The 22,586-nt window shown below is 35.1% G+C and overlaps 1 protein-coding gene across 1 annotated transcript in view; it reads left to right on the forward strand.

Moving 5' to 3' along the window:
• Positions 1–20,740, forward strand: part of CPA3 (carboxypeptidase A3) — a 32,537-nt gene extending 11,797 nt beyond the window's left edge. Inside the window, exons 5-11 of the mRNA XM_045851531.1 lie at positions 1,550–1,651; positions 2,694–2,795; positions 4,086–4,196; positions 5,078–5,168; positions 6,165–6,367; positions 8,753–8,837; positions 20,170–20,740. Coding sequence (XP_045707487.1) covers positions 1,550–1,651; positions 2,694–2,795; positions 4,086–4,196; positions 5,078–5,168; positions 6,165–6,367; positions 8,753–8,837; positions 20,170–20,357 — 882 coding nt within the window. The 3' untranslated portion in view covers positions 20,358–20,740. The remainder of the gene's footprint in view (positions 1–1,549; positions 1,652–2,693; positions 2,796–4,085; positions 4,197–5,077; positions 5,169–6,164; positions 6,368–8,752; positions 8,838–20,169) is intronic.
• The last annotated feature ends 1,846 nt before the right edge of the window (positions 20,741–22,586 follow it).

The raw sequence follows: 22,586 nt of genomic DNA on the forward strand, positions 1-22,586 counted from the left end.
GGTGTATTCAGCCCACCCTATGGGCATACCTTGAGTACCCAACTTGGGTGATAGGGAAAGTTGTGCCACTGGACCCTAGAGGACACCTACTACATGAGGCCACACTACCAAGATGTGGAGTCAAAGCAGCCCCACCTAATAGAAACAAACACAGGGAGGCTGCCAAAATGAGGAGACAGCAAAACATGGCCCAAATGAAAGAACAGGCCAAACCCCAGAAAAAGAACTAAACAAAATGAAGATAAGTAATCTATCAGATGCAGTCTGATTCCCTCAAAAAACTTACAAAACACTATTTGTGAGGATGCTCAAGGAACTTAATAAGGACCTCAACAGCATAAAAAAGATCTAGTTAGGAATGAAGGATACATTAATGGAAATAAAGAACAATTTATAGGGAAACTACAGTAGAGTGAATGAAGCCGAGAATCAAATCAATGATTTGGAACATAAGGAACCAATCAGAACAACAAGAAGAAAAAAGAACCCCTCAAAATGAGGGTAGTATAAAGAACCCCCCAAAAAAGGGCAGTATGAGGCATTTACATCATAGGGGTGCTAGAAGGAGAAGGGAAAGAGCAAGAAATTAGAAATCTATTTGAAAAAATAATGAAATAAAAATTCCCTAATTTGATGTAGGAAGTACACATGCAAGTCCAGGAAGCACAGAAAATCCCAAACTAGACAGATGCGAAGAGACCCACTCCAAAACACACCATAATTAAAATGCCAAAGTTAAAAAGAGAATCTTAAAAGCAGTAAGAGAAAAGACGTTAGTTACCTACAGGGGAGTTCCCATGAAACTGTCAGCTGATTTCTCAAAAGAAACTTTGCAGGCTAGAAGGAATTGGCAGGAATTACTCAAAGTCAGAATGAGCAGGGACCTACAGCCAAGATTGCTCTACCCAGCAAAGGTATCATTTAGAATCAAAAGGTAGATATCAAGCTTCCCAGACATGAAAAAGCTAAAGAAGTTCATCATCATCAAACCATTATTACATAAAATTTTAAAGGGACTTATTTTAAAAAAAGAGTAAGATCAAAACTATGAACAATAAAATGGCAAAAAATGTTGATAGATAACATATTTATCAACAGTTCATTCTAAAAAAATAAGCTAAGCAAACAAGAACAGAGACAGAACCATATATATAGAGAATGTTTTGATGGTTGCCAGAAGGGAAGGAGTGGGGGAGAATGGGTGAAGAGGTGAGGGGATTAAGAAATACAAATAGATAGTTCCAGAATAGCTGTGGGGCTGTAAAGTACAGTATAAGAAAAGGAGTAGCCAAAAAACTTTCATGCATGACCCATGGACATAAACAATGGTGTGGAGGACTGCCTGAGGGAGTTGGGGGTGCTGGGTGGAGGGGGGCAAAGGGGAAAAAATCAGGACAACTGTAATAGCATAATCAATAAAATATAATTTAAAAAATAAAAATAAAAAATGCTTGTGCTTCAACTAAAAAGAAAAAAATTATCTTAAATATTTGTTGTCTTTTATTAGTTTTCTTTTATCCTAATTTCTCATATTGAGTTTACTCTTAAGATTGTTGCTTGGACTGAAAAAATGGTACACAAGCATCCTGATATGGTCTCTCGTATTAAAATTGGAACTACTGTTGAAGATAATCCACTGTATGTTCTCAAGGTAAAAACCATTCAAGAACTACTAATTCATATTATTGTTGAAAAACATGAATTTTAAACTTACTTTTCAACACATGTAGCTAATTTTGATACAATAAACATCTTAAGTTTTGGGGAATATTTAAGCTCTAGACATCCATTCTAGAACAGAAGTGACAGGTGATTTTAAGTGGAACTAGAAAATTCCTGATTAAACCATTTGTCAAGACACAGTGAACACATGCAAATATCTTATCCTGTATGTTTGTTACAAGAGTTTATGATGTCCCTGGTTCATAAAACAGTTTTCTGTCCATTAAAATTCAGTGAAACTGTTAACTAAAATGTCATGAAGAAGAGAAAAATTCAAGGACATAGAATCATAGGCTCCCAGAACAGTAAGTGAAGCTCTTCAACCCCATGTTGATGGGTGACTCCATTCTATAACAAAGCTGATAACTGCCATTCAGCTGCAGCTGGATTTTTGTGCATCCAAAGACACTGCTCCCAGATACATCCCCTAACTGGGAAGCCCTTTCTTACCCTAAATTCCCATCCATTCATTCTCTCCAACTATGCAAAACAAATTCCACCTCTCTTCAAAATGACAGCCTTTCAAATATCTAGTCACTAGTCCTCCTTCCCACTTCAAAAACAAAATCTTTTCTACTCCAAGTGGAACATTCCCAGGTTATGAAGACAGAAAAAAGAAATGTCAGAAACAGAAGCAACTTTATAATTTATGTCTCAGACCAAAGAATGTTATCAGGAAAATAAGAAAAACAAGATCATGATTTTTAAAAAAGTAATCCTAAAAGCAACTCTGACACTAGGAAAAACTTTTGAAAAATATCCTATATAATCAATTAGGAATTATATAGAGACATTTAAGGATATATGCCATGGTTCTATCTGAGAACAATATGTACTTACACAGTTACTCATTAAAATAGGAGACAGGAGGAAGAATTGCTTTGAGAATATAAATGAGTTATAGGACAACAAAAGATCAATGTGTGAATCTGTGCAAATTACAACTATATCTCAACTTTATTTTTAAATAGATTGGGAAAAAAGATGAAAGTAGAAAGGCTATTTTTATGGACTGTGGCATTCATGCACGAGAATGGATCTCCCCAGCATTCTGCCAGTGGTTTGTCTATCAGGTAAGTGAATTGGAACAGGCAATTCTCAGATTGTCAAGTCTCCAGCACCTCACCAAGCAGCAACCGCCCTTTCCAAACAAGTGTAGTTCCACTGAACTAGATGAGCCCACGTTTGGTGCTGTCAGGAAATAAATGCTTTGGATTTTACTCAACATTCAGCTTTTTTAAAATTGACACCTTCCTTCAGATTTCTTAAATTCCAGCTGACAGCTTATAAAATGAAAAGAAAATTTAGGGGGTTACAATATGAGAGTTTTTCCTATAGCTAAGCACGGATAATCTGAAACTATCTTAACATCCAACCTACAAACATGGACTTTCTTCAGTAAGCTCAAAGCAAAGGCCTTATTTCTGCATAGGTATTTCATTAACCTCATATACACTTCGCACACTTAAACTCCCTTTCCAAATGAAAAATAACTCATTTTTTTAAGTTTATGTTTGTTATTTCTCTCACTCTATTTCTATTGTATTCTGACTCCAACTATGTTTAACCTTCTCTGTCTGCAGCTTTTGCACCCAACACACTGATGAAACAGGCATGACAATGCCCTTCTGGGTGTGCATAGTTTCACTAAGTGTGAATCTGCCAGTTGAGTTGATTATCCCTGCCCTGGTCTAGTTCTTCCATCTGAGAGCCCAGTGCACCCCTCATAAAGGAACACCCATCATAGGACCACAGGATATCTCCCTGCTCCAGTACAGCTGGACCTGGAAGAGATTTCCCAAAAATGATGACAGAGATTTTTAGGTAGCCATAGAAAGTCCATATAATTAGAGAAATTTCAGTCAGATGTGAGAAAAAAAGTAGATAGTCAATTTCTAAACTCTTGATTTTTTTAGTCAATAGAGCACTTTTTAAAATCCTATTTATAATTAATTTATGAATCCTCTCAAATATTTACATATTCTAATGCTTATGGATTCAATCCATATTTACAAAAAGGATGTGAGGGAAATAATCCATTTAAAATAAGCTGTACTGCTCATTTTTCACTTGGCTTCTAATCTTCCTATGAAATGTATCTTGCATGCTACATTTGAAATGCTACAAGTCTCAAAATTTAAATGATCCTTTAACGAATGCTCAGTTCAATTAATTTCATTAGTCTGAATAAATGTCATCTGTATGGGTCATTTAGTTTTGTACAGTTTAGGATAAATATGTTCAAAATCATTTGACCTTGGGCAAATAACTTAAGGAATGGTAGTTATTACTATTATAACCACAACTTTCCACACAATAGCTAAACTTTATACAATAGCTTCCTCTTTTTCCTATCCTTATAGGCAACCAAAACTTATGGAAAAAACAAAATTATGACCAAACTCCTGGACAGAATGAACTTTTATGTTCTTCCTGTGTTCAACATTGATGGATATATTTGGTCATGGAAACAGGTAATATACTGTTTTGTAGTTTCTTTTTTTGCATTTAGATAATATATTACTTACTGACTTTAATGCACAGTGATTGATATTAAGTTTAAAACTTGGGTAACCAATTAATTTCAATTCACAAATGTATATTTTTTAAAATCTCAATTTCAGACTAAGGCAAGCATGATTTTCTAACTGCACAGGTGTTCTTGAAACAATATGAAATTTTTGCTACTGAATCTAGTAATGCAAAAAAATGAAATAAAGCAGTTACTATAAAGGATACTCTAGCTAAGAGTACAAGTCATTTAAAGATATTATGAAGTCAAGTCATTGACTTCAAAGCAAAAGTCAGTTTATTCCATCAACTTGGGACAGAATTTGAGGAGGAATAATTATATCAAAAATAAATTAACAAGTGACACAGATATCTATCTGTCTTTTAACAGGATCCTCTATTTCCCTGCTGCTGTTTGATAAGATTAAATTCACTAATAATGAACTTTTAGATAGATACTATCACACCAAGTTCTTTCCTGAAAAGTTTGCTCCAACAGTCACAATTTTACCTGTATTATATCTGTATCTATAAATGGTAAAAGATGTAATGAAGTTATAATTTAAGTATAGGTAATTCCAGAAGATCATTTATCTTTTCTAATAATGAGAACTAATCAACAGTTTTTAAAACTAACTGAATTAGAATATTTACATAAAAGCAGTATTTCTGAAACTATTACAAATAGTAAGAAAACAATAAAATTTTCCTTTAATAAAGGTCCTCATTTAAACTAGATAGATTTCAAATAAAGCTGTAGAAATTTGCAGAGAGGATCTGAAATGATCAAATTGAAAAATTCAAACTGATCTGCTGTAAATACTTCTGTCATTTGATCCTGCAGAACCGCCTGTGGAGAAAAAATCGTTCCAAGAACCAAAACTCCAAATGCATCGGCACTGACCTCAACAGGAACTTTAATGTCTCATGGAACTGTGAGTTGACTTGATCTCAAGGAAAAGAGCTATAAAGTGTTTAGACACAGAATTTACTTAAACCACCTACTCATTTCAGTAAACATATGTTTTACCTGAGTGAGTGTTAATTTTCTAATCTAAAAATGAAAGATATCATCACTGCTATAGAAGCATTATGAATGTTTTGTAATATGGGAGGAAGTGGGGTGTGGGGTTGTCAAACTATCTCTTAATATACTTAGCTTGCTAAAATTTAAGCACAATTCAGATGTATAATAATTCAAATCATCTGAAGAGAGATCTAAGGTCCTTCCTTATCCTGATCTAATAAAAGTTGAGAAATACCTGCGGTTAAAACTAGTACAGATAGTTCTTTAGATGTTCAGTGAAAAGAAACATCTGGAGAGAAGAGAGTGAGAGGTTTAATGAAAATGCAATAATAAACAAAGATCTGCAATATCAGATGACTCTGTAGTTGCTACACAAATATCACTTTATCATTACATATGTTCATGGAGAAATGACCACTATCCCAATTCATAATATTTATTGCTATCTAGCTTTGTGAAAAATACCATCTCAACTTTTAATTGTATTCTACCATAATTAATATGATATTAGCAGTTTCCCTAATTGATGACTGCCTGCTAAAATAGGTTGAAGAAACTCGGGTTCAAAGAACGTAGCCAGTACCCAGCAAGTCAGAACTGCAGTTGAATTGGAGCTGGGATCTCTGGCCCCAGGCCCTAGACTGCTTCTGCTTTATTATTCCTGTTTCTCTGGACAAAGGAGAGAAAATAAACATGACTAAGAATATTCTAGCAAGCTGTTTGTTACACTCTGAGTTGTGTATACAAAGTTAGCCTGCAGTGACTCTGACACCGGAAACATAGAGGGGCCCCGTAAACCTGGTAAGCCAAAGTGCTTAAAACATTTTGTGCATCCACCTCAGAAGCGATGGCTGTGCTGAAGAGGGGAGCAGATTGTGATCTCATCCATTTGTGTCCTCTATAGCTTCTCCTAGCACCAAAAACCCATGTGAGGACACCTATCCGGGCCCCATTCCAGAGTCCGAGAAAGAGACCAGAGCTGTCACTGACTTCATTCAAAGCCACCTGAAATCAATCAAAGCCTATATCACCATACACTCCTACTCCCAGATGCTATTGTTTCCGTATGGATATACATCAAAATTGCCACCTAACAATGAGGAACTGGTACGTAGAGAAAAGCTTGTGGTTTATGCTTTGACACCACCATTGACATTCAGTCAGTTCTTTATTAACAACTTGTGTTATGTTAAAAGAATTCCATTTTACTACCAAAGAAAAGAACTAATGAAATTTACCTTAGAGTTAAAATCATATCCTTAGATTAATTTTTATGTATTAAAATTATACAGTTAATAAAATCTTTCAATATGATTCTAAGATAAAGCCAATAGGAGGAAATGTCTCTAGGCCATCAGAGTAGAATTCCATTACTACATAGATCATTAAACGTTTACAGTATGTCAGTGAAACCACACACAGCAAAAGTCTAATAGAACAGCAAAGATATATGCTTTTCCTATCCCTAAGACACCAGATTTAAGTGTGTCCATTGTATTTTCATCCTCCAGGTCATCTTAGAAATGATACTAATACTTTCACTATCCAAAGAAAGAACACTACCATCCAAAGAATGTTTGTGAAACTTCCTCACTAAGAACAGTCTTTCCAGAACTATGATCCACTAAGCATCCTTTTCCATCTATGGAGACTAATTTCTTAGCTTTAAAAAAATTGTAGATATGAGTTTCAATGAATTACAAGAACTAGCAGTGTGAATAAATGAATATCCATATAAAGAAATAAATATTTGCCCTGGCCAATTGGGTTCAGTTAGTTGGAACATCCATATGTAAATTGAATGGCTGCCAGTTTGATTCCCAGTCAGGGCACCTGCCTAGGTTTCGGGTTCAGTCCCTAGTCAGGACACCTAAAAGAGACAATTAATCAATGTTTCTCTCTCACATCAATGTTTCTCTCCATCTCTCTCTCCTCCCTTCCCCCTCTCTAAAATCAATACGCATGTCCTCAGGTAAGGATTAAAAAAAGGAAAAGAAATATTTTAATTGCAGTAAGAAAAGAAATAAAGCAGATAAAATTTAGTGTCCCAAATCCCATGGTGATTGACAAACACAACATATCCAGCAAAAGATATGGTTCAAATACTGCTTCATAAAATTTTTTTTTAAATTTTGAAGACAGGCACACAATTGTCATTCTGACTTCAGTCAATTGTTTCAGCAATACAGCATTTAATTTTAAGTTGAAGCAGACATTTAGACCAATCAGTAAAACCATCTGTATATATGCAACCAAGAAAAAGTACAAGCAATCCATGGCCCATAGAATCATTTATTTAACCAATTTAGTTGAGAATCTGAATCCATGAGTATGAACAACTTATACAAAGACACAGCAATGCAATTTCAATCTGCCCTTAGGAAAATGGCATTATGGATTAAAAACTACAAATGTATACAAGAAACCATTTGAGTAAAGTAATAGCTTTTACACAGCAACTAAATTGATTAAGAAAATATATTTCTTGGTTATATACATTATACCCATAGACTAAAAAAATCTTCATTTGATTACAAATACATTAATGACTATATTCCACTAAAGTTTGTTCCAATAAATCATTCTCATAGCACAAAACACTAATGTGCATTAAAGATCATGAAGTGCTGCTCTAGAAGAGAAACTCTAATTTAACAACTATTTTAAAGAGGAGTCAACCACCCTTCTTCTGCCCTTGACATGCTAAAATCTGATGTGAAGAAAGATCTGTGATGATGTGGAACCTATAAAGACAAAGGAAGGGGGAACAAGGGAGAAAATGGCTTAGAAGAAATAAAAATCTGAACCTAGCAGCAACATGGATGGACCTCGAGAATATTATTCTAAGTGAAATAAGTCAGTCAGAAAAAGCTAAGAACCATATGGTTTACTTAAATGTAGGATATAAAAACTGAAACTCATAGACACACAACAGTATGGTGGTTACCAGAGGGAAGAGGGATGGGAGTCAGTAAAGGATAAAGGGGGCCAAATATGTAGTGATGAAAAATTATTTGACTTTGGGTGGTGGGCACACAATGCAATATATAGATGGATCATGTAGCATAGAAATGTACACTTGAAATGTATATGATCTTATTAAGCAATGTCACCCCAATAAATTCAATTTAAATATATATAAAAGCTAAAAAATCTGAAGCCAGAAAAACATCTGAAAAAAGAAAGATACGTTTCATTATGAGGAATGATAGAATGATGAGAAGGAGGAAGTCACAGAGAAAGAGAAAGAAGGAGAGAGAGAAAAGAAATAGAATCACAGAAGGAGATAAGACATTACTGTAGATAACTGATTTCACATTTAGAAGTCTTCACAATGACAATATATCTCACTGAAAATAAATTTCTTGTTTAGCCATTTATTTTATTTTGATCTTCAAATACCAAGTAACCAGTAAAATGGGCTTTTTAATGCCCAGTAAATTAATGGCACTTACATAGCACCCTAACTTCCTAACTTCCCTTTCTCTCTAGACCAAAGTTGCAAAGATCGGCACTGATGTTTTAGCAACTCGCTATGAAACCCGCTACATCTATGGTCCAATAGCATCAACAATTTGTAAGTGTTTCCTATTACTTAATGTGTCATTTTCCTTAACTCTTTTTTATAATTATTAAAGGAAATTATAGAATTTGTAAACTAGTATTAGAACATTTGGAATTGCTAATTTGGCCTTTAGTTTTAACAGGTGATTTTGAATTAAATGTGAATCTGGGGGATAAAATTTGCTGTTGGTGAGGATAATATCTTTCTTTAAACAAATTATACTTAACTTTCTACAAGGTTACAAGGTCAACAAAAGTTATTAAATCAAGACAAATTTACAGTTTAATTCATCCCCCTTCCTGTGCCCACCAACCACACATTTTATCCTCACAAGAATAAGAATTAGTTGGGGCAAAGTTGAAATTTTTTTAAATCATTTAACTTGAATTGGACTCTTTCTTACTTGGGCTAGTCTCCAGGCAAGCACAGTTTTTTCCCTAGCTCCTGGTAGAAGAATCGGTAGGCCCACAGATTGAGCCACTTTAATCATAGAAAACCAGTTTCCTGTCTCTCTCACCAGCCCCTTCCTATCATGTTCAACTGAGATCTATATGGTAGATTAAGAAAGGAGGTCACAGGGTTCTAGTTCTGTTCTGTTTTAGTGTCTCAGCACCACTTCTTACTCTGCACTATTTTTTTCTGTCTGCACTATAAATTATTGACATATTTCTTACCTGTCAGCCACTTGCTTAGCCCTTGATTTTCACTATCTCAATTCATTGTAACAGCACCTTAGGACTTGGGCAATACTTGTAACTAGCTAAACTGCCATTCATTCCCAGGTTTTAACAAAATGCAAAGCCCATGATCTTGACCATTGTGCATACTGCTTACCCATTTGGTTTTTGCAGCTATAGTAATTAGGCTGTTCCTCATTAAAGCAATGAAAATAAATTCATTTGTTTTTCACCAATCAAAACCATTAATTTAGACCCTAGAAAGTGAGATCATGTCTTCTCTGGTGGCTAGATCCCACTGGCATTAATTTGGAAATACTTTAGTAAAAACTGCCTTTTCTCCAAACCATTTCTGAGCTTCAGTTCTTAGGCCCAAAATTAACAGAAAATTCCCAATGAAACTGCTTACAAAACCTTAACTTCTTAACAAAATTTAATTCCTCAAAAGTAAGGATCACATTTCCTATCTCCTCTTACACCACTTAATATCTAGCACAGTGAAGGGTATGGACAACATCAAAAATAGTTCCAATAAACTTGCTCACTAAAGGCGGTGTCCTGACTTATCCAAAAAGAGTGAACTTGGATTGAAACCACAAGACTGAACTTGATTTAGCACACATCACTCTCTAGAGCCATGATAACCAAAATTTTTAGCATGAAGACTGCATTTCATGGACCACTCAAACTTATTCCCATTATACTTTTAGAATTTGTGTACTGAAAAAATGAATATGTGCATATGAACCTATGGATTCCTTGCAATAACTCTACCCAGCCACACTTTAAAAATTACTTCCTTAATCCAGGCTAAAAGTATAAACTTTGAACTAAAAGTCTACACCCTCAACAATTGCCATGAAATTTGAAAATGCCATAGTCATCACATACAACTTCTAGAACCAAGTTATTGGCAGCTTTTTTGGTGGATTTGGATAAATGACAAGAAAAAGAAAAAAAAACAGACAAGTCCCATTCCTAGAAAACATTCATCAGCAATCACCTATCCACCAGTCACTGGCAAAGGGCTGAAGGAAAAGAACATTACACAGCCAACTGTCAGCACCCAAACAGATCATGCTGAATAGCCAAGCCAGGAATTCGTTATGCATACAAGTGGATGACAAGGTTTCAAAACAAATGATAGACCTAGCCATGTGAGTGGGCAAAAAGCAAACAAAGTAAAGAACAAGAGAGCGGACTTGAACATCCATTTAAAATAGCAGTCTACTTAGTGGATACTGAGAAATAGCAGGGCCAGATAAGCCACCCAGATATGATGTAAGAGCAACTTTCACATCATAAGTAAGAAAAACACACAGATATTCTTAGCATCAAAACACAAAGGGTTCCGAACAGGAACAAATTTTGCAAGTAGCAACTAGAAAATCACAGGATTGTTACACACTTTCCACGTCTATATACACAAATCATCGGCATAGTAGAGCTATGCATGGCATTGCATCACAATCATTTAACTTACAGAGCAACTACCTAATAACTGCCCAGCACTTTGGAGCTTTGAGAGACAAGTGAGAAGAGTTAAGACACAATGACTACCCTTAAGGAGGTATGTGCTAACTGGCAGCCAGCCAAAGATACCATACATCGCTCCATGCCATCATGTGTCACATTTGAAATGAGAGGATCGGGTGAAGAGGAATTACTATTCTGTACAACTGTGTAGCAGCATTTTTAACTTATTTATTATATAACATTAAAAGATTTTTAAAGGAATTCAGATTTAGGAAGCATTGCCTCTTTCATACAGGGCTGCTGCAGCTTGACATTCAAAATTTTTGGCAGTGTATGCTTAATAAAGCCTCTGATTGAATGTTAAACAGTCATGAGAAGTAAAGGGTCGCAAGGTGCTTGACTTGGTAAGAATAGAAAATAAACGCACTCCACAATTAATATTTAGTCATGCCAATATCCTGATTGTTACTTAAGAAGTCCAGGACTTGGCAGTATTTTTCTCTTTGCCAGTATTTTTCTCTTTGATTTGATAGCAACAGAAGTAAAGGTCTGAGGGAGCATTTTTAATACGCAAGTTGTGGAGAGATCTTTGACCTCCAGAAAAAATTAAATACGTTTGCAATCTAAACCTAAGAAGCAAATACAACAAATTTTTTTAAGTTAAAACCAAAAAATTTTAAACCAGGAGGAAACATAAAAAATGATCTATGTTAGTGATTTTCAACCATTTTCGTCTCATGGCACACATACAGTAATTACTAAAAAATATTAATTTTTGCTGATCTGACAAAAATTAAGTATAATTTTGCTTCATTCACACCAGATGGCTATTGTTATATTGGCTATTGTCATTTATGTATTTGACAATCTATGGGAACAGATGTCAGTGCCCCTGACTAAATAGTCAGATACTGAGTGTTTTAAAATTTCTTGCAGCACACTTTTGTGCCTTGCACAGCACACCAGTTGAAAACCACTGGTCTACTTCATGATTCTTAAGTCTCACTTCCCATTAGTCATCTGAGAAGTTCTTAAAACACAGGTGGTTAGGCCCCACCCTAAAACATTCTGATTCCATTAGCCTGCCATGGGGCCCAGGCACTCCTGTTGTTTTTTAAGTACCTGAAGTGATCCTAAAGAGATGAAACTAGGGTTGAGAACCACCAATCTTAATGAAACCCCTCATTTGTAGACTGTAAAATTGACGTACAGAAAGATTTTATTACTGTAGAGCAGAACAGACACAAAAATCAGCATTCCAGACCACAGTAGTATACCAAGTACTCTGCCACAAAGCAGCAATATTCAAATTGCACAAAAACTGGTGATAAAAGATTGTGAAAATCTTTTGCATATTGGCAGTATATCTAATCCTTTACCATTTTAGAAATAACTGAACATAGTACCTGGTTAGCAAAAATAGATCATTGACTTAATAGGAACCGGGTCATGTATATCATTATTAGTATCATCCATTTGTCAGTCACATTATGAATTAAAAAGTTAATTACAAAGCACCTTGTTTTGTGCCTTCCCATGCACCGAAATTGCTATATCTGCTCCTGTTTCTCAACCTTGTTGAAAATCAAGATCTCAAATTTGTAACTTACAACACTCAATATCTAGCTAAGAGAAATGCAAGCTGAGATTATATTAAGGAACAACAAAAGGGCAGAAAAAATATTTTAATTTATAACCATGCATCTCTTGCTTCAGCTCCCTTGCTTCAGATAGAATTTTGACTTAGTGTTGATATAAAAAGTGCAGGTTATCATGTTTAATGCATGTCAATAACACTTTGTTCTAAAAATAATTAGACATTAATTTACCAGCATCACTTCATGTGAATTCCTTTGGGCTAAAACTGGATTCCTAGCTAGCTCAGTTCAGTTTTATTTTGACTTGTTTGAATTGTATTAGAGTAAGTTCCTTGCACATAATGTGGCTTGAAAGGAGTAAAAATGTTTTTAATGTCTATATATTAAGAAAATATTGTCAACAAAAAATTATCTTATAAAACTCAATGAAGACTTTTCATTGGGAGAACTATAGATTGACATATGGTGAGTAGTACACTATATAATTAATATCACAAGTCTAAAGATAGGCTTCCTTTTCTGTAAAACAGCAATTGGTACTTAAATCAGAAGGTTGTGATAGGAACTAGTGAAATGAGTAATTTAGCAAGTGATTGTTATATTTTATAAATATACACATATTTTAGTCAGTATAGATGGAGATACATACAAGGCTAAATTGCATATTCAACAAATTAAGTTCTATAATACTGTATTTTCACAAGTAAAAAGCTTTTAATCTTGGATTTATTTTATGCCTTAAGAGTTTTGGTTTGTAAATTAAGGTTTTGAAAATACACAAATTGGCATCATAAAACAAAATGTATTATACTCAGGAACATCACAAAACTATGAAAATCCACTATTTGTATATAAGTGTGTGTGTGTACATATATAAAAGGTCTCCAGAAAAAGCCCAGCCATTGTTAATATAACAAGAACTGTTTGCATGACATCAATGTAACCTGGCAGCCAAGGAGAGTGGACTAGAATGTGCATGTGTGAACAATGACGACTTCACTGTACTAGTCAATGGGGGCAGTAGACACTGTTGAGTGAGCATGTATACTGTGTGGCGATTATATTCAAAATGACTAAGTGAGCAGAGCAACGAATCTGCATCAATTTTTGCATTAAGCTTGAACATTCCTCTGTGGAAACTATTTACACGATTCAGAAGGCCAAGCTATAAGTAACTGGTGATGGGCAGCTTCATCATGACAACATGCCAGCTCATATATCACATTTCGTGCAAAGTTTTTTAGTGAAACATCAAATCACCCAGGTGACTCAGACTCCTACAGCCCAAATTTGGTGCCCTGAGACTTCTGGCTTTTCCCAAAACTAAAATCACCTTTGAAAAGGAAAAGAGTTCAGACTGTTGATGAGATTCAGGAAAATACAACAGGGCCAATGGTGATTGGGAGAATTGTGTGAGATCCGAAGGCCCCTACAATGAGGTGTCATTGTCTTATGTACAATGTTTCTTGTATCTTGTATCTTCTTCAATAAATGTCTCTGTGTTTCATATTACATGGCTGGATACCTTCTGGATAGACCATACATTTTTTTTTCTCAATCACCACTGTTAAACTTAATGAGAAATTTCACACAAATTTTTCAAAATGGAATAGCCATAATCTTTAATTCTTTGAAATCAGAAGAGTTTATTTAACTACAAGTGGAAAGCTAGTACAGCTAGAAACTGGTCCAGTTTGTTAAAATATCTAACACACCCTAAATCACAATTTTTATTTTCCTTATTTCCATTGCTACCAAACCCTTACCTTATGTGCTTTCTTCCTAATGAACTTAAATCCAACTCTAGCTAGAAATGGCAGTCTTCTTGATCACTAAAGCCAGTACAGTTATCTCAGCTTACATGCTCCACAAAACCCATGCCACATTGGACCCTGTTGATATCCCTTCATACCATTCCTTATCTTCCTTGACACTAAACTTGCCTGGTTTGCATTCTCATCCCTCTTTTCTACTCTGTCTCTGCTGACTGCTTCTAAAAGTAGACATTTTTCCAATAATAGGTATCATATGCAGCTACTTCGCAAGTTTTCTCTTCAGGCCTCTCCTACTACTTTCCTCATCAAGGAAGTGCTCTCTATCCTCACAGGCTGGAGCCTGTGTTTGCCCCCTAGAGGCATCAGGTAGACCAGCTAAGAAATTACTTTTCCTCCATGCAGCAGGCACCCGCAGGAATCAGTAGAAGCCCCGCATCACTAGATGAACTAACCAGAACAAAATAGCAATGCAATGGCTCTTAAAACACTATTGTCATTTGAGCCACAAGCCACAATAGAAGATTAGGAAGGGCTTGCATGCTAAACCTAAACAGGGTGACTACTGCTAAAATATATTTCAGTTAAGATTTCAGATTTAACATAATAGCTCAAGTGTCCAATATACAATCAAAAATCACTTGTTATATCAAAGATGAGAAAAACCACAGCTTGAATGAGGCAAGACAAGCAATAGATACCAATATTAAGATGATGATTTAGATGTTGGTATCATCTAACAAGAATTTCAAAGTTACCATCATGAAAATGCTTCAACAAGCATTACAGAGCCATGAAACAAATGAAATACAGGAAATCTCACCAAAGAAATGCAAGATGTGAAAAAAAATGTAAATTATAAAACTGAACAGCACAATAACTTAAATATTTAAAAACTCACCAGAGTAACTCACTAGTAGAATGAATATGATGGAGGGAAGACTCAATGAACTGAAAGATAGAACAATAGAATTCACCTAATCTGAGGAATGAAAACAACCTAAAAAAATAAAATGAGCAAAGCCTCAGGGACCAGTGGCATAATAACAAAAGCACCAACATGCATATCATCCAAGTCCAGAAAGAGAAGAGGGAGAGAGTGGAGCTAGAAAAAAATACTTGAAGAAATAAAGACTGAAATTTTCTAAACTTCCTAAAAACATAAATGAATATGCCCAAGAAGCTAAGTGAACCCCAAACAGGACAAACTCAAAGAAACTCACATTGAACCACATCATAATTAAAATTCTAAAACCAAAAGACAAAGAAAAAACTCTTGAAGGTAACCAGAGAGAAACAATCAAGAGGGGGAAAATAATTCAAATAACAATAGATTTCTCATTTCAAACCATGAAAGGCCAAAAAGAAGTGACATTTTTCAAGTGCTAAAAGAATTATCATCCCAAAATTCTATATTCGGTAAAAAAAAATCCTTTAGAAATGCAGAAAAATAAAGACATTCTCAGACAAAGGAAATCTAAGAGAATTTTTCAACTGCAGACCTACCTTAAAAAATGGCTAAAGGGGGACTTCCAGCCAAGATGGAGGCATAGGTAGAAATACTTCACTTCTTCCCACAACCAAAAGAAGGATAACAACCAATTTAAAAATCAAAAACAACCAGAACTCCCAGAAAATCAAACTGCATGGAAGTCTGACAACCAAGGAGTTAAAGAAGAAACATTCATCCAGATGGGTAGGTGGGGCTGAGATAGGAAGCTGGTGCAGAAAGGACACATGACAAGGCAGGGGCTGGAGGATGGGACTTCCCACATTCACATGAGGGTAAGCCAGGAGGAACAACTGGGGAGCGAAACAGACCATGCAACCCAGGGTTCCAGCACAGGGAAACAAAGCCTCAAAACCTCTGGCTGTAAAAATACGTGGGGGTTGCTGCAATGGGAGAAACTCCCAGTCTCACAATAGAATATGTTGGAGGGACCCACAGGGTCCTATAATGTGCACAATCCTACCTGCCCAGGAATCAGCACCAACAGGACCCAATTTGCATGTTGGAAGTGAGGGAAGTGATAGAAAGTGGGGTGAGAGCTGAGCAATGAGTAAGCAGCATTGTTCACTCCCTGACCCCTCCCCCACATACAGCACCACAACCCAGCAAAGTGAGTTGTCCCACCCTGGCGAATACCTAAGGCTCTGCCCCTTACAAGTAACAGGTGAGCCAAGACATATGACCCAAATGAAAGAACAGATCAAAACTCCAGAAAAACAACAAAGCAATGAGGAGAGAACCAACCTAACAGATACAGATTTCAAAACACTGGTAATCAGGATGCTCACAGAATTGATTGAGTTCAGTTGCAAAATGAAGGAAGAAATGAAGGCTATATAAAGTGAAATAAAGGAAAATACATATGGAACCAACAGTGAAGAAAAAGAAACCAGAACTCAAATCAATGATTTGGAAGAAAAGGAAGAAATAAGCATACAACCGGAACAGAATGAAGAAACAATTCAAAAAAGTGAGGAGAGGCTGAGGAACCTTTTTGGGACTTTAAACATTCCAACATCCGAATCATGGGGATGCCAGAAGGAGAAGAGGAAGACCAAGAAGTTGAAAACTTATTTGAACAAATAATGAAGGAGAAGTTCCCCAATCTGATGAAGGAAATAGACTTCCAGGAAGTTCAGAGAGTCCCAAAAAAGTTGGACTCAAGGAAGCGCACACCAAGGCACATAATTACATCACCCAAGATTAAAGGTAAGAAAAGAATCTTAAAAGCAGAAAGAGAAAAGGAGACAGTTACCTACAAAGGAGTTCCCATAAGACTATCAGTTGATTTCTCAAAAGAAACCTTGCAGGCAAGAAGGGGCTGGAAAGAAGTATTCAAAGTGATGAAAGGAAGGACCTATATCCAAGATTACTCTATCCAGCAAAGCTATCATTTAGAATGGAAAGGCAGATAAAGTGCTTCTCAGATAAGGTCAAGTTAAAGGAGTTTATCATTACCAAGCCCTTATTATATGAAATGTTAAAGGGACTTATCTAAAAAATAGAAGATCAAAAATTATGAACAGTAAAATGATGACAAACTCACAACTATCAACAACTGAACCTAATAAACAAAAACTAAGTGAACAACTAGAACAGGAACAGAATCTCAGAAATGAAGATCACACGGAGGGTTATCAGTGGAGAAGGGGAGGAGAGAATGGGGGGAAGGTACAGGGAATAAAAAACATAATTGGTAGGCACAAAATAGACAGGGGGAGGTTAAAAATAGTATAGGAAACAGAGAAGTCAAAGAACTTATATGTACAACACATGGACATGAACTAGGGAGGGGAACTCTGGAGGATGGGGGGTGCAGGGCAAATGGAGGATAAAGGGGAGAAAAATTGAGACAACTGTAATAACATAATCAATAAAATATACTTTAAAAAATTAAAATAGCTAAAGGAAGCTCTCTAAATAACAAAGAAATGATAACAAAAGAAGGCTTGAAACTGTAGAAAAGAAAAAAGAACAATGGATAGGGTATGAATGAATGAATTACCTTATCTTTCTCCTTCTGATGGGTGAATCAAAAATTATAACCTCTTCTAATGTCATGCTCAATGTATATAGAGAAGTACTCAAGACAACTGTATTTAAAAAGTGGGAAAGGAAAAAGAACCTAAATGCAAGCTTTTTATACTCACTTGACATGATTAAACATTGATATTAATAGATTTTGATATATTATGTATGTATATTATCATGCCTAAAGCAACCACTAAGAAAATGATACAAAGTGATCAAAAGCATTATTGTAAATAAATCAAAAGAGAATTCTAAAAAATGTTTATGTAACAAAGAAGAAGGAAATAAAATAAAATATTAAATATAGTTAAATATATTAAACATAAAATAAATTCCTATTTCAGAGTAATGAAAACAGATGAAAAATCAAATAATAAAATGGCAGATTGAACTCCTAAAAGTAATTTACCTAAATACATTAATTAAAAGTAGAGATTGGGGAATAGATTTTAAAATATGTGATTTAGCAATACACTATAAGTAACCCAATCCAAATACAACATAGATAGGTTGAAACTGAAAATTGGAAAAGAATATACCATAAAAACATTAATCAAAATGAAAAACATTAATCAAATCTTATGCAAACCAATTTCACCCATGATGTTTCTGCCAAAATTTCAAAATTGATTTTCCCAAGTTTCCAACTGATTTAAACATATCCTTGTGCCTTACTTCCTTCACTTCCTTTCCCCCATTGCTACTCTAAGTTTCTGATTCTGTTAACAAAGTGGATCTTTTTTCAGCCACCCAGATTGAAATTTCTCCAATTTTTATCAGATTCTGTGACTCTTCCATTCCATGTTTCTTACACCAAGCCCTGAATTCTGTTCCCAGCATGGAGAATCTATACTAGTTCAGGCTTTCCTTTCACAATACCTCCAAACTGGCCTCCACTTTCTTCAACCCAGGTTAGTCATCCTCAATACAGCATTGAAATGGCTGTTATTGCCTCCTGAACAAAAGACAGTGTCCTGATTTATCAGGTTTTCTGAGTTTTGCCTACAAATTCTCACTGATCCGTTTGTTCCTGTCCAACCAGACATCACTGGTTCCTAAAAATGCATCCATGCTTTTCCATCCTTGTAGTTCACTGGCCAGAATACCTTTCTTCCATCTCCATCGGAAAATTACCTTTCTTCAGGGCTCACCTCAAATACCACCTCCATCATGAAGGTGGTATTAGAACAGGCATTCAGCATGAAATGCTATCGTTGTCACCAGGCATAAGCCCTTTTTTCTCTAAAATCTTCATAAGGTATTTTACCTTTCCTATAGTGCTTATACAGTCTGTCTAGTCTCAACTGATTTGCATCTTTGACTCCTCTCCCCTAAATTCTAAGTTCCCAAAGGCACCAATGGCATCTTCATCTTTGCACCTGCACCACCCACTCTCCACAGTGCCAAGTGAAGTACAGTGTACATATTAAAGGTTTAATAAATATTTGTTGAATAATTTAAGAGGCAACTTTATCTCTTTACATCAAAACATTATTTCTCTCTTTATTCATCACAGTTTTGAATTCTTAGCTTTAAAACCTAAAATGTTAATGTCAGCTAAATTCAATACTTGTCCTGGAACATAAATTATTTTATGTACAAAGAAATAGTTATTCTATTATGTAAATAAAAATATACATAAATGTATTTTAGTATTTATATGCACTATATAAATTTTATAAGTATATAACTTCTAGATGTGTTTATATTTTTTAATCCTTTTACCAAATAATATGACTTTTAGTAAAATTTCAAAAAAGTTGCCATGGAAAAGATGCAAGAGGGAATCAAATACATCCTTAAGATAACTTTTTTGGCCTTTTAACAATAAAAGAGTTTACCCTAGCAACATCAATAGAAAGAGACCTGAATTGTTAGGAAGAATGTAATTTTGCATAGTTTGTATGTGTAGTTTTCCTCAGTGGGTTTTCCGTGGCCCGTAACCCCCATCTCAGTTGATTTTCTCAGCAGCTTGTCCTTGCTCCCATCGACTCCATCTGCATCAACATGTGCAGGAAATAAACTCAATGTAGGGTACTGACCCAAGCAAAACATAATTTCAAAAGTGCAGCATATATTTAAAATACATGGTGGGTCCCAAAACTATGATTATGTTTTACTCTACACTCTAAACTATGCAGACCACTACTCCCATTCATTACTGCAATTATCTGTACACATAATTATTTTTTATTGCTAATTTTACACCAGTGATTATCCATTTCAAGAAAAACATTAGCACTTGTTTCTAATTAAATATTTACTGCTTATGTCTTACAGACCAGACACCAGGTTCTTCTTTAGACTGGGCTTACACCATGGGCATCAAGCACACATTTGCCTTTGAGCTCCGAGATGAAGGCAGATTTGGTTTTCTCCTTCCGGAATCTCGGATAAAGTCAACCTGTAAAGAGACCATGCTTGCTGTCAAATATATTGCCAAGTATATCCTCAAGAATACTTCCTAAAGAATTGCCCTCAGTTTGGAATAAGCCAATTAACTCTTCTTTGTGCTTCTCATCAGAATGTCAATCTTCAATTATCCCTAAATAATGCTTCCACATCACCTGACTCTTGCTCATTTAAGTACTGTATTATTTCTTTTTGCTTTCATTTTCTCTCAGTAGCAACTTAACAAATAGCTTTAAACAAAAGATGTTAACTGCCTTTCTTTGTTTCAAGTAAAGTTTAAAACCTGCACAAAGTATTATTTTGAGTATTTTCAAAGGTGAAATAAAGTGGGTCATAAGAAAGACACGAGAACCCTCAGTTTCTCCAGAATCAGATTTTCACAGTGTGGCTTCATCATTTTATGTGCTAATATAATAAAAATAAAACACATTCCAAAATGCATCTTGTTTTTTATAAACTATATTCTCTACATTCCTCTATTAGCATTAATAATCAAGCATTAATATTTCTCATGCATACTGTTAAAAAGGAAGAATATCTTCAATTTCAAAAACATATTTTGCTTACATATGTACATTTTTAAATATACCTAGGCATTGTTTGTGTCTTCACAACAGCAAAAGGATATCCTAACAGGAAATAAAATAGTTCATGTAGAGATGATTCTCAGTGCTTTAAACCAGTTCCCATCAATGTAATATATATTAAATTCAAAATAGTTTAACCTGACACAACCAAAGGGAACTACCTCCCAAAACATCCCTTGGCAGTTATAGACACAGCTAACACATCGGGTCAGCTGTGAGCCCTGGCCTCGTCAGAAATTGAAAGGAAGCCTGAAAATGTACTACAAGTTGAAAAGAGAAAAAGTCACGCTGACCAAGGGCAATTGGGGTAATTTATACCTTCATACTGTGTATAATCCTATTGTTTAAGAGAGTGTTACAAAGTACCTTTTCCCCAGTCTTAACTCTTCAGTACTTCATCATGTGATGACAGTGGTGTCTGCATTCTAGAAATCCAGACCATAGATGCCTGACAGAATCTGAAGCCAAGGAGAAAGTTTCTTAACTTCCTTTAAACTTACTTTTCAGAACATTCTAGAAAAATTTTGGGAGGATCCACCAGATCCTGAGAAAACAGGTCAACAAATCCTCTGTCTGGCACATTCCTCATGAATACTTTAGGGGCCCATAAAAGAAAGAGTACCATCAAATCTACAGGTGATAGTGTTTCTGACAGTTATAAGGTAGGTAAAGGTAAATGTTTTCCATGTAAAATTGTCTGGGAGAACCAACAGTAACAAAATTGCTTTATAAATAGAGGAAAGAGAAAATGATAGAGTCAAGAAAGTACAAGACAAAACTGTGGTTATGAGATTAAGTTGTACTTTATAAAAAATATAATATCTATGCCTAAATATTTACATTCAAAACTGGCTCAGAACATAGGAATGTAAATTTGTTCCAATAAACATGCCATATGGGAATTATACACTCATTTGCATTTACTCACTCAACTGAGAAAGGACTAGAAGAAATTCTAACGTTAAGATCTGCGTAACTACTTCTAACTCCATTGGGTGAGTAGATGGAGGAAGCAAGAGGGTAATCCCAATTGTTGAATATCATCCTGTGTTCATCCATTATTCAGTTTATAAAGGATGCAAAAGTTTTATGTGCTATTTTATTAAGCAAGTATGTAGTTTTACATTTATTTTCTCAAAGAGAGGAAAATCATTCAAGTAAAAATTCTAACAAGATTGTTTCTTATCTGAATTAAACAGCTTTTGCGTGGTATCAGAGAATTTTGCTGCTTTGTCTTCATATAAATTGTGAAGATAAATAGGTAAAGAAAAATATCCATGTTAAAATTAAAAACTAAAACTTTATGGGAAAGCTTGAGTACCTAAAGCTGTTATTCTTTCCTTGACATTTCTCATTTATCAGTAAAAGGACTTTTTACCCAAGTTACAAATTATGCAGTCTCTTATAATATGTCTCACACACATACAAAATAATCTTCTAAATCATCATTCCTTTTCTAATGTTCTTACTACCAAGTTCACTCAAAGGACCATTGTTTTGTATTTTGAAAAATTTTAAAGATTTTATTTCTTTTTAGAGTGGGGAAGGGAGGGAGAAAGAGAGAAAGGGAAGCATCAATGTGTGGTTCCCTCTCACATGCCCCAAGTAATAGGATCCTGGACCTCAACCCAGGCATGTGCCCTAGACTGGGAATCAAACCTCCAACCCTTTGGTTCTCAGGCCACCACTCAATCCACT

This window comes from Phyllostomus hastatus, unplaced genomic scaffold (assembly GCF_019186645.2).
Source record: "Phyllostomus hastatus isolate PE091 unplaced genomic scaffold, TTU_PhHast_1.1 phas_contig_86, whole genome shotgun sequence".
NCBI classification, from domain to species: domain Eukaryota; kingdom Metazoa; phylum Chordata; class Mammalia; order Chiroptera; family Phyllostomidae; genus Phyllostomus; species Phyllostomus hastatus.